The 16,070-nt window shown below is 35.6% G+C and overlaps 1 protein-coding gene across 2 annotated transcripts in view; it reads right to left on the bottom strand.

Annotated features, from left to right (window-relative positions):
- LOC139979823 (lectin BRA-3-like) overlaps window positions 1-16,070 on the bottom strand; it is a 64,474-nt gene that overhangs the window by 7,148 nt on the left and 41,256 nt on the right. For both annotated transcript variants that reach the window (XM_071990969.1, XM_071990970.1), the window contains exons 2-3: window positions 6,398-6,514; window positions 5,653-5,691 (exon numbers count right to left, since the gene is read on the bottom strand). In XM_071990969.1, the coding sequence (XP_071847070.1) occupies window positions 5,653-5,691; window positions 6,398-6,482 (124 nt within the window). In that variant the 5' untranslated portion in view covers window positions 6,483-6,514. The remainder of the gene's footprint in view (window positions 1-5,652; window positions 5,692-6,397; window positions 6,515-16,070) is intronic.

Genomic DNA, 16,070 nt, shown 5'->3' with positions numbered 1-16,070 from the left:
GTATACTTAAAACTCAGTTTGGGCAACCCCATTTAGTCCTAAATGCTCTCATGACTAAATTAACTAAGAGAAAGCAATTAAGTCTTGGAGAAACTTGTGGGAGATATGACACAATTTGAGGTTATATTAAGTCAAATGGGGTACACGTCGGATCTGAATAGTACAACCAATCTTTTGAAAATTCAGTCTTTACTACCCAAATTTATGCAAGGAAAATGGGTGTCAAAGGCACATGAAATCTTAGAATATAATGAACCAACATTTAAAGATATGTTAAAATTTATGGAATCACAGGCTGAAGTGGCAAGCACTATGTTCGGTAAAAATTTGGAAGGCGATAAGACTACGCCAGAAGTAAGAATCACATATAATGGTAACTTCCAAAACAGAAAAGCTGAAAATAGTACCTTTAACAATGAGGAAGATAAATGTCCTTGTTTTAACGAGTCGCATAAGTTGTGGAATTGCACAATTTCCAAGTGTCTGAGTGTAGATGAACGTTGGCATGTATGTACACAAAAAAGACTTTGTTTTAGTTGTTTAGGAAACCACATGGCAAAGTATTGTAGGAGAAAAATGAAATGTTACTTAGATAGTTGCAGAAGTGACCACAATAGGTTGTTGCATAGACAGACAATTGTAAGAAATGAAAATCGGTCATCAGGTTCTAGAAGTCTGAAGCCCTCCACTGAAGGGGAGCAATCCCAAACAAGTTATGACAATTCTCGAGTAGCCTCTGCTGATCCTGGAAGGTCTTTTAGAGGGACAAATAACAGTCAGACTGGTAACTATATGGTTCAAGGAACGAATGTTTCTTTGAGAACAATTCCTATTGTAGCGAGGAAAGGAGACAAATGTTAAACATTGATGTGCTCTTAGATGATGGAAGTTCACAAAGTTACAAAAATAGTGAGTTTATTAATGAAGTAAGATTAAGTTGACCAAATGAGGAAGTAATTGTAGAGACCCTTAACGGAAAAACAAGTAAGTTCACAACAGAGAATGTTAGTTTCGATATAGCTTCCTTAAATTCGACGAAAGACTTTAGGGTGAATGCATTAGTGACAAATAATGTGACAGGTAATTTGAAGGCAACACCTTGGAAAAGGTTAAGTCAAGACTGGGAACATTTAAAGGATATTAAGTTTCCAACAGTGGGTAGAAATAGGGATCGTGTTGATATGTTTATAGGGAACAATAACATTGACTTGCACCGGGTCATATAAGAGAGGTGGGGATACCTCGGGGAGCCCATTGCCAGGCTCACACCTTTAGGTTGGACATGTGTAGGGTTAACAACAAAGGCAGGTAGATTCAGTAGGGATGAAGCATTCTTTGTACACACTTATCATTCTTCTAACAACACATATGATAGTAAAGATTGTTTGATCAGAAAATTCTGGGAAATGGAAGTAAAAGGTTTAGCCAGCCAAATTTATACACCAAGGAAGAAATGGTGGCAAATGACATTGTAAGCAATTCAATGCTGGAAAATATTGACTCTGGTAGATATAAAGTTAAGCTTCCGTTGAAAAATGAAAAGAAATCCCAATAACCACCTGATAACTATGACTCTGCGAGTAAGAGACTTAAAAATGTAGAAAGAAAATTGAAGAAAGATGAAAGTTTAGGTAAGACTTATAAAACAGTCATAGAATCATACATAACAAAAGGGTATGTTAGAAAAGTAGATCAAAATGAGGAGAAACCTAGTCAGCAATGGTTTTTGCCACATTTTCCTGTTGTAAAATTAGACAGGGAAACTACTAAAGTCAAGATTGTTTGTGATGCCGCAGCAAAATTTCAGGGCAGTAGCTTAAACGATGCAATATATCCAGAATCCAAACTACTAAACAAGTTTTTGGACGTATTAATGAGATTTAGAAGGCACCCTGTTGCAATAGCATGTGATATCTCCGAGATGTACTTGAAAATAAAACTGTATGATGAAGACAAGCCAATGCTTCGTTTTCTCTGGAGGGAATTAGATTCTTCAAAGAAACCTGAAATGTATGAGTATTGTAGGGTTGTGTTTGGAATTAACGCATCACCTTTTCTTGCACTTAAGGTTTCGCACCAGAATGATCAGATACATAAGGATAAATTTCCATTAGCAGCAGAGACAGTTCTCAAATCTACTTATATGGATGATTCATTAGATTCAGTTGTTCATGAGCAAGTAGGGCAAGAATTGTATACCCAGTTGGTTGCTCTATGGGACCAAGCGGGCATGAAACCCATAAAATGGATATCAAACTCAAATACGCTCTTAGAATCGGTTCCAAAGGAACATTTGGCTAGGTCAGTTGATATAACTAGACATGAGTTGCCGTCAACAAAGGCCTTAGGATTGACTTGGCATGCAGAGTCAGACAAATTTCAATTTAAGAAACCAGTAATGGTTAGTAACGTTGAAACATTAACCAAGCGAATTGTTTCAAGCAAGCTATCATCAGTGTTTGACCCTCTTGGAATTATTGGGCCTATCATAGTAGTAGCTGAGATGTTAATGCAAAAAAAAAAAAAAAATGAGAAAAAGGACTTTATTGGGATGAACCAATTGTAGGGGGTCTAGAATCTGAAAACAGAAGGTGGTTGGAAAATTTAGATAATTTAGACAAAATTGAGATTGGAAGGTGCTTGTGCCCAAAGGGTCACACAGACCAAAGAATGCATGTGTTTTGTGATGCTTCGAGTGATGCATATGCAGCTGTGGTTTATTAAGCAACCATGGGGGTAAATGGAATCAGCGTGCAGCTATTAGCTTAAAAAACGAAGGTGGCCCCTGTTAAAGCTATAAGCATACCTAGATTAGAGTTGTTAGCAGCCACGCTAGGGCTTAACTTAGCAAAGTTGGTAAAAAAGGTATGGAAAATAGAGTTGAAAGATGTACATTTTTGGTCCGACAGTATGAACGTTCTGTGGTGGAACCGCGGAAAAAGTAGAAACTTTAAGGCTTTCGTAGCAAATAGAAAAGGTGAAATTCAGGGCGCTGTAAATCCTGGTCAGTGGAAGCATGTGCTAAGGAAAATGCTGCAGATATCGCAACAAGAGGTTGCTCAGTTTCTGACTTAAGTAGTAACAAGCTATGGTGAGAGGGACCCGCATTCTTGAAGTTATCGCTAGAGGAGTGAACAAACAACAAAATAGACGAACTGGAAAATGTAGGAAAGCGACGATCAGTTGTGTTCCTAAGTGGGGTTATGCAAAATTTAGAAAAGGACTGGAAACAATCCTTCTAGGTTCTCAAAGTGGTTTAGATTAGTAAGAGTCCTAGCTTATGTACAAAGATTCAAAACAAATTGCAGAAATAAGAAGAACTCTAGGGAAATCTAAATCTAGATTGAATAAGTGATGCAGGACTTAAACTGATTCGACAAGCACAACATGACACATTTCAGGATGAGTTCAAACAATTGCAAAAATGTAGTGTGAATTCCAAGAGCAACATAAGTTCATTTTTTCCAAGAATTGACAAAGATGCTATTCTGAGGGCAACTGGACAACTTGGGTTAAATGAGACTCTTCTGTTTGACGTTAGGTATCTTATACTTTTGCCCAGGAAACACCAAGTGACTAGACTAATTGTCGACGAGTATCATAACCAGGGAAATGATGTTGCAGAGGTTAATCACACCCTCTATATGTTATCAGAGAGATTTTGGATTATTGCGGCAAGGGAGGAAATAAGGGAATGTGAAAGTATAGATGTGTAAAATGTAAGCCTTGACGAAGAACGGCTAGATCTGGACAACAAGTTATGGCACCATTGCCTGTCATAAAATATGATTTAGGGAGTCTAAAAGCCTTTGAGATAGTAGCCGTAGATTTTGCAGTCCCGTTTTACACAAAACAAGGTAGAGGTAAAGCTCAGACAAAGCGATACCTGTGTCTCTGTACCTGTCTTGTTACAAGAGCAGTTCATTTGGAGATCAGTTTAATTTTTGAATGCATTTTACAGATTTACAAGTAAAAGAGGACACTGAGCCTGAGTTATTAATCTCTGATAATGGAACTAATTTCGTTAGTGGTGAGCGGGAGTTGAGGGAGATAAGATAGATAAAGATAAGATTCCGCATTGACTCATCAGAAAATACAATGGCAATTTCACCCACCTGTGTCACCACACTTTGGAGGGGCACATGAGCGCTTAGTTCGATCTGCTAAGAGGGCAATATATCCTATATTAGGTAAGGCAGATATTTCCGATGAAGAGTTACTCTCGGCAATAGTTGAGGCTGAGGGGATACCTAATTCTAGGCCGTTAACATACCAATCAGCATCGGTAAATGATTTAGTACCATTGACGCCAAACCATTTTTTATATGGTCAAATGGGAGGAAAGTTTGACAGTTATCAGCTTAACATTAGAAAAATATGGCGAAGAGTACAGGAAGTTATGAAACACTTTTGGAATAGATGGATATCAGAGTGGTTACTAGCGTTAAATCCTAGAAAAAAGTGGAGAGAGAAAAAACGTGACTTTAAGGTAAATGATATTGTTTTACTAAAGGATACCTGTAGGTTTAATGTGAGGGGACAATGGCCATTAGGAAGAGTACTAGAGGTTTTCCCTGGAGCATATGGCCATGTAAGAGTTGTGAAGATTAAAACTGCAGACGGTGATTATTTGAGAAACATTACAAAGATTTGTCATGTGGAAATCCTAGATTAAGTTAAGTTTATGTGGTAAAGTAAATTTTACTTAGAAGCGGTTATAAATTCCATTCAGACTGTACACAGTTCAAGATCTATTGCATTTGTAACAGTGAATTTTTGGTATAAGAACATACCGTATAAGCATACATGTATAATTTTTAAAAAGTGATTCCATGTGTTTGTGTCGAATGTAGACAGAAAGTGTTACATGTAAGTTCAATGTTATGTGATATAAATATCTTACATATATTTGCAGTAATGAAGAAAGATTCTTGATGTTGTAAAAGGATAATGTAGGAGAAAATGTATTCATTTTGTTTTGTTTTTATACTTGAGGTAAGGTACCTCAAGGAAGGGGAGAATGTTCTAGAGAGTGAAACAGTCTAACAATTTTGCACCTGCTTTGTTATGTAATAGGCAATTGCTTTCAAGTGCCATCTATTGTTGGCCCAACCATTCTGTTTTTTGTATGCATTGTATTCAGTTGGAGAATAGTGTGTTTTTAGAGACAGTGGTCAGTTGTAAACTGTTCTTCAGAGAGAAAGGTTGAGTGATAAATGAGTATAAGACAGAACACAAATTTAAAAGACTGAGCAAACGAGAAAGAGAAAAAGAGAGATATAGAGAGATGAGCAACGAAAAATAAAAAGAGAACAAGCAAATTTCCTTTTGAGTTTAATTCCACTATGTCTGGTGAACAATTGTGTTGCAACATCTTTCCTCGTATACACGTCATATAAGCTTTATAAGAATACTAATTTTAATCATTGAAATAAATACCTGCGTAGCTTAGAGAACATTAGCCTAAACAGCGAGAATATCTCAGAGTGGAAACCACCTTGATTTATCATGAGTTATGCTAAAAAAAAGGTATCAATTATGGTTGAATTATTTTATGCTATCGGCGTTTGAGTCCAATTAAGCTTTAGATCGCCATGAGTGATGGTGGTATATGCAAGACATTTGTAGACTATACCAAAGGGTGTTACCTACCCCACGTGTTTGGAAATTCAGCTTCAAAGTCACATAAACCTGAAAAAAAAAATAGAAAGAAAAATCCCTATATTATTTTTTCTTGTATAAACATGTCGGATATCAATACATTAAACATAAAGAGTGACAAAATCGGTTGGAATGAAGAATTGTAATAAAACCTTTCTTTAAATTTAAGTAAGTAGTTTAATTTACAGACTTTAGGCGACATGTATAATTACAAAGATCAGTCGACAGATTTATCGAAGCATACAATGAATTTAAGTAGAGTATGAAAAGGTCTTGCCGCGGATAAATACTGTATACAATAGTCTTTTAAAGATATTTTTAAACACATGGAAGATGAAAACCTACATACTTATACATGCTGTGTTTTGGGTTTTCTTCTTTAGTACTTGAAATGTCTTTGGTACTTGCCTAATCTTCTTTCAATTGCCTTACGGTATTATTTTGATTCGAATAAGCCTTTTGTATGAAATCTATTATAAACCATAAATTGTGCACCCTGTATCTACTCCCTAAATTGTTAGTTCTAAGTTATAGAAAAAGGAACCTTTGCGACTATTATTCATCGTCTCGTGCTCTGATATGCACTGATACAATATTTTCACTTAAGTACCTACCAAAAACCACTCATTACGAACCCATTGGATAACGAATATGCTTCTTTTGATTAACTTGTGCAGATATTGGTAAGACAAGAAAAAACTTGAAGTGATTTGAATATTACTGTAATGTGACTTACTGGTCAATGATGAAATCTCGACTGAAATACTCAACACGAGGATGATATACACGAACAGTTGTCTTGTATCCATACTTGACATCATTCAGCACACACTCAAAATGATGTGTGAAAGAACTGACAAGAAGAAATTATAGCAACTACAGCAGTTTTCAAGCCGAAGAGCTAACTTATATATATATATATATATATATATATATATACATATATATATATATATATACATATATATATACATATATACATATATATATATATATACATATATATATATATACATATATATATATATATATATATATATATATAAATATATATATATATATATATATGAAAATATATACATATATATATATATACATACAGTGAATGGACTACATATTGAATTTCCCTTGCTTCTCTTGAGAATATAGTAAATGCGACTCTCTTATGTTTTGCTGTCTGAAGCAAATTCAATAAACCAACAAATTGTTTTTTCCTAATTGAAGCCATGGTAACCTTACCGCCTCATTCTTTTAGCCATTATGCACATATCCAGATGATATTTTATTGATCATGATAAGTTCATGATCCGTGAATTTACTGACAGTGATATTTCTATCTGCGTATTTTATTGACTTGCGGAATGGTCGATGGATGAATGGTATTGGGTTAATACTGAATATTTTTAAATCACGACGTTTTCACCCGACTATGAATATATCTCCCCAAGTAACATTAAATATATCAGCATTTAACTTGCCAAACCACTCAGTTCCTATTTTATTCTTTGTCTGAGTCAAGACGTAGTCCCTTTCAAGGCTAAATTTGTACAAGTACGGTGATTTTCATTTTATTTCAAACTGCAGGCAGATATCCATTTAACGTGGTTGATTTTGTGAAGATATAGTATTTACATAAATTACTTTTCAGTAATTACCTTATCAGTACGTAGTAACCAATAACCACGCCTCCAACCTAAATCATTTGTCTTGAGGGAGCTTCGGGGATAAATCGTAATGATAAAGACCTTTATCGTGCAATTGACAAGATGATACTTTATACTGACAACACGGGTTTTGTTCTGTGGCTGACACATTTTCAAGTACTGCTACTCTTTAAAAAAGCTAACAAGCTTTCCAGAAATGTCCAAAAGACCTGTTCTGTGATGTTTCTACGCGCAATAAGTCCATCCTATCTAGTTGCAAGGGTCTTAATATCGTCAACAACCATATACAATTTTCCCATGATATTTTATTTAATTTGTGTTGTATTTTTTTTTTTTTGGGGGCTCTCGACAGTTTTTCAAGCTAACTACAGAGTGATAATAAGTGATAAACTTCAAGGTAATTTCTTACTCTTTAAATAAAAAATAAATAAAAAAGCATCTCCTTGCTATATTCACTGGTAATAGTTTCAAAATCAAACTGTTTCTTTTCAATTAGTATCCGGCGTGCACAACCGCAACACTAGATTCAATGATTCTCTCAGCATTCCTGTAAATCGTTTGAATTCCACTCAACAGTGTAAGCTATCTGTTTCAAGATCTGGCCTAGGATCCTGAACTCTTTGAATGACAATCTCTTTAAGTATGTACATATCGATACTAACTTTAACTTGTTGTTACAAAGTTCTGTTGTTTAGGATTATCCCATCTATTGTCGCTATTATGTTTCAACATATATGTCTCTTTGTAATTCTCAATTGCTTGATTGATGGAATTAAATAAAATTGAATACAACAATTATATATATATATATATATATATATATATATATATATATATATATAAATATATATAAATATATATATAAATATATATATATCAATATATATATATCAATATATATATATATATATATATATATATATATATATATATATATATATATATATATATATATATATATATATATATATATATATATACATATATTACATGGCACTAGATTTGTAGTGAGCCCGTGCACTTACTCGAACTGTGACATTACTTTTGGTATTTATACTTCCTCTCCTCTCCTCTCCCATGATGTTGTACTCGCTTTTCATTTCGAATTGGTACGTAGGAATATCTATGTTGCTTCATTTTTTCTTTTTCTTTTTTTTCCTTTTTCTTATTCTTTGATGCTCAATTCAGACACAAATGAACAGAAAATTGGCGAACAATAGCACAATATTACCTTCGGACTATCAAAAAGAGTATAAAGATGTGAAAACGCGTATAGCCATTGATAACTTGCAGATGTACAATAATACAACTTACGTAGAGACGTACGCTGACGCCGGCTTTATTCCTCAAATTTGTTACTTCTTCTCGGCTTTCATTTCCTTTATTGAATTTTATCGATCCATCATTTTATAAAAAAATAAGAAAGTATTCACTTGCCTTTTAGGTTCATTGTATTATTCATTTTCTTTTTTACTTATTTGATTTTACTGACATTGATTTATTTATATTCAGTATAAGAGACATGTAATATTAAATGTAAAATATTGCTGGGAGTAACATTTTTTTCAGTTAGCCGCTGTGTACTGCTTGGCATACCAAATTGCATTGCATTACTGTATAATCAACGGATATGGCTCTTATTTTCATTATCTTATATGAGGTATTGCACTTTATTCGTCATGTGTGTAGAACAAATGACGATGGGGTAACCAATACTTGCTAATTGTCTCCCTTCTGCAAATGTGTATGCAAGTGTCGAGTCAGTATGATGGTAAAATACATCGAAACAGAGTAATGATCTACATATGATCACATGATACCATCAAATATAAGCTCCTGTCCGTACTTAATAAATTGATGCAACATAAAATATGTTTAAGTCAAAGACGGAATACCTGGCTTATGTTTGAATTATTTATTTTACAAACCTGCAATTTATGAGGGTGACCAGATTCAGGGAGTAATGTGTCCAAGTGTTCTTTTGTACAACACATTGAATTATGGATCAAATTTTACATTGGCCCAACTGGCAAAGGAACTAAAATATTTCATCCTAACTAGGGGAGCGATGAGAAAACCACGTATACGACCACGTACATTTAAATGAACACAGCAGTTCTGATTAAAAGATTTCGTCATTTTATTAAACACTGGGTGCCTTATCATATTTTCTATACACAGATTATGTTGCTTCTATAACGAAAGTCAATCAGGGAGAGGACCTTCAACCAGGCGATATAAATAGATGTCTGGATGGATGGTTGGATGTATAGATGGATGGATGTAAGTTGTAAAAGCGTTTGTTTTAACGGTCTAATACAGTAAATGAAACAATGATTTTTCTTTTCTATTATCAAAGTTGATGATTGTCAAAAATTATTCAAACGGAAATAACTACCTCCGAGCATCTCAATTGCAATACGTCCATTAAATGACAGAGTAACCTACATTATTAAATACAAGTCATGCTTTCACAATTGAAAGGGCAAATCTAAAATGCTACATTAGGAATAAAATACGTTTGATTCAATTTCAAGCTAGTTTACGTCAGTGAATAAATCATTTTGTTGATCAATTAACTATACTTTTCTTCGTTTAAAATGAACTGATTCTTTCAAATTTAAACAAATGAAAAGTCTACAGAAATTGAAGGCAATCCATGCTTCCTTCAAATTTTGCTGTAAAGATTGTAACAGTCCAATTCCATCTCAAACATATTTGGGTCAATTCATGTCAATTCAACAATAATTTTAACAAATTCCAGGAGCCCATCCTACAATCGGCTGATGTTAGTGTGATGTGCTTCAAGATGTCGAGAATAGGACAAAACTGTCGGAAGACTGTTGATTGTTATAAGGATGCGGCAAAACCTAGCTGCCAATTATTATCATTTAAACAAATTCGGAGGATACTTATTGTCTTTATACCAATGAGAGATAATGTTTGGTTCTAATTTTGAAAACTGACTCAGACATGGATGCAATGATACTGTTCTTAAGCTGAAAATGACAAATCTGAGCGCATGAAATTGTACGAAAAAGCCTTTACTACTTCCAAACATCCAATACGAATCTGCTTAAATTGCACTTTTCCTACAATTAATTATTTAACGAAAACGAGGGATATCCTTTCAGGCTTAATGTGGAGTTTCCGGCTGGTAAATATCTCTAAGATTACACTATGATAAGTCTTATACATTGAATCTGTTATCAATCGTCTGCTTACTCCGTGTTAGGATACATAAAATTGAAGATGTTTGATATGTTCAATCACGTACAGGTCGAATCTTCATCTTGGTGTATTTGATATTATGGTCAGGTCCTAGTAGGCCGTTTTTGTTCCAAAATATGGAGGGTTTTCTTTACAACATGACGTAGTGGACTCAACGATACTAGTGAAGTAGTTACCATTGAGATTGGATGTACAGGAATTCTTGTGCAGCCAGGAGTCTTGTCTTTTTAACGCACAGTTTCGTATACCTTTATTATAATATCGATCGTAAGTACTAAAGAAATTGTTGCACTGATTTCCCAAAAATTGTTGTTGTCTGTTTAGAGAAAAGAGGACAGATTCACAAGAGTGTACCACGTTTCATCCTCATAAACTTTCGTCATCTTAGTTTGTATGAAAATAAATAGTAGCTATACCGTTAAGGAACTTTCAATCACAACCTTCGTTTACTTTAGAAATATTGGTTAATATAAATATCACGATTATAGTGCTTTGTATCATCCATACCTGACTATTGTAACAGCCTTATATTTGGTCTTCCTGCTTACCAAATACCTAAGCTTCAGCCCATTCAAAATATCGACGCAAGAGTAATTACCATCACAGATAACAAATCCCACAGTCTCACCACTTCATCGTCATCGCCACCGCCGCCGCCGTCGCCGCCGCCATCGCCATCGCCATCGCCATCGCCATCGCCATCGCCATCGCCATCGCCATCGCCATCGCCATCGCCATCGCCATCGCCATCGCCATCGCCATCGCCATCGCCATCGCCATCGCCATCGCCATCGCCATCGCCATCGCCATCGCCATCGCCATCGCCATCGCCATCGCCATCGTCATCGTCATCGTCATCGTCAACGTCATCGTCATCGTCAACGTCGTCGTCGTCGTCGTCGTCGTCGTCGTCGTCGTCGTCGTCATCGTCATCGTCATCGTCATCGTCATCGTCATCCTCATCGTCATCGTCATCGTCATCGTCATCGTCATCGTCATCGTCATCGTCATCGTCATCGTCATCGTCATCATCATCATCATCATCATCATCATCATCATCATCATCATCATCATCATCCATTACATTTCCAGTGGTTAACAGCTCTACTCGAGGAACGAACATCAGGGAAGATCATAGATTAAATTGTTTTAGTAAACAATACACAGAATATATCCATCGATATTGGAGCCTACTTTCTCGTTTTATTTTATTCATTTTGACGACGTTAATTTGAAGTGATGAATAAGTAACATTATATTATTGTTTTACTTCCTTAAAATCTCGATCAGTCCACATCTGAAGCCAATATAAACTTATACTTTTATTAAAAAAAAAACGTGAAACGCTGTCTTTGATCATAATAGAATCGAAATTTGAAGAAGACAACAAAAATAATACAGAACATGAATGTTTATGCAATAACAAAATTCAATAATCAATCGATTAAAGATCCTCTCTCTCATGGATTTTTCGAGGAAGAAGCCAAATAATGTTATATCTCTATAATATCTGGAACAAAATGGATAAAAGGCCGACTATTTTATAAAATGAAAAAATCAATTAATCAAAAGGGCTGTATTCAGAATAGTACGTTTGTCTGCCATATATACCTTTTTGTTTTTGGTAGTACTACTGAAATGAAAAAGAAGTTTCTGAATCATTCTAAAGTTGGTTCTAACATGAAAAGGTTGGAAGCAAAACTTTATTGAACAAACCGAGGACTTTTTCTATCGCCATGTTTAGCCTCAAGGTATCATGCCTACCAACAAGTCCCAAAATATCACCAGTATTTAGTTTAAGTTAATTTTACCCAAGACTGTACACAAACCTTCAATTTGTTTTAATCTCTCGCTAGGCCGAAAAGGCCGAAATGAATAATAGCCGTAATGGTAAATGAGGTAAAAGTAGATTTTTCTATTGTACATGTGAGGATGATAAAATCATCCCAGAAAGGAGGTATGAAGAACTTAAACCATGTTTAGGTGCTAGTGCTACATTCAGTCCTGATGAGGTTTTGAATAGTGCCAATAATTTAAAACTCAATTGTTTTGGGAAATTTGATGTTTACATTAAGGATAATGATAGGACGTCCAAGAAGTCTACCTATGTAGTAAGAGATTTTGGTACTCCTCGTTTGTAGCTAATTGGATGTAAAACTTCTCGAGTAACTTATGTAATCTGTTACGTGACTAAGTGTTACTTTACTTTCTCTAAAGAACGATTTTGGTGGCACTATACAAACTTACTGTATTGCTACAGATAGCCCGGTGGGCTGGGAGCCTGGTAAAAATTACAGCCCATTTTCTCAGTAGTTATTAGAATACAGACGGGCTGTGTATATATATATATATATATATATATATATCTATCTATATATATATATATATATATATATATTATATATATATATATATATATATATATATATATATATATCTATCTACAATATTTAATTGCGGGAATAAGCTCATGAAACCACCATGTTAGTTAGTATGTTAGTTCGCAACAAAAGAACGTGCTATTGGCAAACCCGTCCGTGCTAATATTTTAACGACAAGATACACAAGTACGGTGACCAATTCATTGTGACATATACATAGCATTGGCAGAGCATTCAATATTATTAATCTACACCGCGTCCTCTAGAAAACGAAGTAAAAAAGGTAAAATCTTATCAGATTATTTGGATATCACTCAGAAGCTAAATCCTGGGAGATTATGTATGAATAAAAAACCCATATACAGTAGGGTGTTTGGTTATCAAATTAGACGAATGTTAGTCGACGACTTTGAGTACTTGTCCCCAGTTTACCGATTTCGCGAAATAGATCCCACACTAATTAAATGAGACAAAAGTGGGTGTAAGTAAAGAGGACTAACCTATAGAATTCACGATTTCTTCGTATAGAATGTGACATGAAGAGACTCAAGAGACCGACATGAACGAAGGGATATTGAGAGAGGGACTATAAGAGTTGGACTGCAAGAGAGGGACGTGCAGAGAGGGACGTATAGAGAGGGACGTGTGGAGAAGGACGTGTAGAGAGGGACGTGTAGAGAGGGACGTGTAGTGAGGGACGTGAAGAGAGAGACGTGTAGAGAGGGACGTGTGGAGAAAAAAACAATAGGGGTATTTTACTCAATATAATGCATCCGCACATCAAGCATAAAACTTATCCACGATCCCATCGTTATATATCATGTGAAAGGGTTTTCAGAGTTTGACCTCTAGTGACCTCAAATTGTATTTGACCTCATTAGCAACATGATTTCTTAATTTAATATGGCAAATCCTTATACCATATATGGAAAGTATCCATGAATTCTACCCTGATAAATCATGTTTTAATGGTTGACAGGCCTCGGCGACCGTGACTAAAACTTTACTGGCAAAACACAAAATTCACTCACCACTATGATTGCTGTTCAAGTCTCCATAATACAGATCTACAACATCAAAACTTTCTGTGAAAAAAAGGGACTATGCACTTAGGCAGATGCATGGTGCTACGTAATTGCACATTGGAAAGTTATGTTTCTGTGCAGCATGAAATTTAACGTTTTTCCACCAAAAGTAAATGATGAACAAAGTAAAACATGTCGCAGAATCATAAATAAGCAGCTATATGCCAACTGTGGTGTCTCAAATAATTAAACATAAATCAATTGCCAAAATACCTACGAAGATAGCTTGGCCCCTGTTATATTAGGGCTCCTCTATAGTAATAGGCATATACTTTACAGTAACTGGGTCTACGCGAGTCCTAAGACTAAAGTGCCTCACTGCTACTTTAAACCGCTACTCGATTAGCGCGACTTCTAACATTTCCCCAAGTATTTACCTTGTCTATTAGCTGCAGATTGGTGAGCGAAAAATAATCGTTGTTACTCCATTACACTACCTTAATCAAAGCGATCTATTTACGCAATGAAAATCTAAGGGTTGAAAGAGCATCAACCTTCCACATGCAATTGGGTTGAGTGAAAATATTTGCCAATAAACTATTAGCAACAACAGCAAACTCATCTCAAAACTCCTAAAATTGTTGTACATTTTGCAAAATACGACTGACGGCATGAAGGATATACCTTAAGAAATAATTTAGCAGCTGTTTGGTCACCTTAAGTGTATTGGTATTTGAAACGAAACATTTCCCCTTCAGGTTTTTGTGTTACGGACCCAATTGTACTACTCAGATGGGGATGACCAATGTTTAATGTTAGTAGTCGATACCGGGCGGCTAGTACTATACTCCACTCTGTAGGGGATGCCTGCGCATCATAGGCGTAGGAGCCTCATTTGATTTTGGGGGGGGGGGGCTGTAACGACTTGCCCGAAAAATATAACCAAACTTTTTGCGCGCTCCGCGCGCGTTCCACATGTCAATGTGCATATCATATAGGCATTCTTCGGTTATAACATCACATGCCAATAACATACAATAATTTTCTGTGTTATTACCCTTCCATATTGGTTATAATTATTTGTTTTCTTTTATTTTCGTTACAACAATAATGATAATAACAATAATATAAGTTTAACCATTGAAAAACACATTGCAAATTCTTCTTCTTTCAGTAGGTGCCAGTGGCGGAGCTATAGGGGTATTGGTCGGGGGGGGGGGAGAGAATGGTCTGTAGGGGCGCTTTTGACACTATCTAAGCGGAGCGCCACCACAGGTTGGCGCGGAGCGTACAGAATTTTTTTGAGTAAAGATACTCCCTAGATCGCCGGAAATGACCCTTTCCGGGCCTTGCTAATTTGCAGATAAACGAAGAATTAATAGGTGTCATCGCCATTTGTCATTAAATTGCACCAACAAATGTGCCAAACGTCAATAGGTATTTGAGAGCGCAATAAAAAAGTCAAGAATTGCGAATAAGTAAAGAGTGGTAACAAGCTGGAAAGGACGCTAGCAGTCCGTCAGGGGGGCATCCGCCCCCTCTGACTGTATGGACGCTCCGCCACTGGTAGGTGCTCGAAAAATTCTCAGCATAGTGCCCGAATTTTCACCAAAAAACTTGAAAAACACATTGTAAATTATTCTTCGTTCAGTAGATGCCCGAAAAATTCTCAGCATATTGCCGAATTTTCACCAAAAAAAAAAAATGAAAAACAAAACTGCAAATTATACTTCTTCCAGTAGGTGCCCGAAAAATTCTCAGCATATTTCCCGAATTTTCACCAAAACATATGGTTGGGGGGGGGCTGCAGCCCCCAGCCCCCCAGCCCCGCCTCCTACGCCTATGCTGCGCATAACCAGACCGTGGTTATATCGATGTTTAATCACCTTTTTAATTGGTTGAGAAATTAATATTTGAACCCAACATATTTACGAATGCCTTTGAAACACATTACTTAATTCGTAAGCTTAAACAGTTCCATGTAAGAAATTGTTATTTTAGATTTTTTAATGATGCTTTCGCTGTTTGTTTATATGTTCCATGAAGTTTGTGAACAATCTCCGCACATGAAAGCTTCTTGTACATAATGCACGTGAAGCTATAGTGAA

The sequence above is a fragment of the Apostichopus japonicus genome, chromosome 14 (genome assembly GCF_037975245.1).
Source record: "Apostichopus japonicus isolate 1M-3 chromosome 14, ASM3797524v1, whole genome shotgun sequence".
In the NCBI taxonomy this organism is placed as follows: domain Eukaryota; kingdom Metazoa; phylum Echinodermata; class Holothuroidea; order Aspidochirotida; family Stichopodidae; genus Apostichopus; species Apostichopus japonicus.
This window is presented reverse-complemented; position numbering and strand designations above follow the sequence as displayed.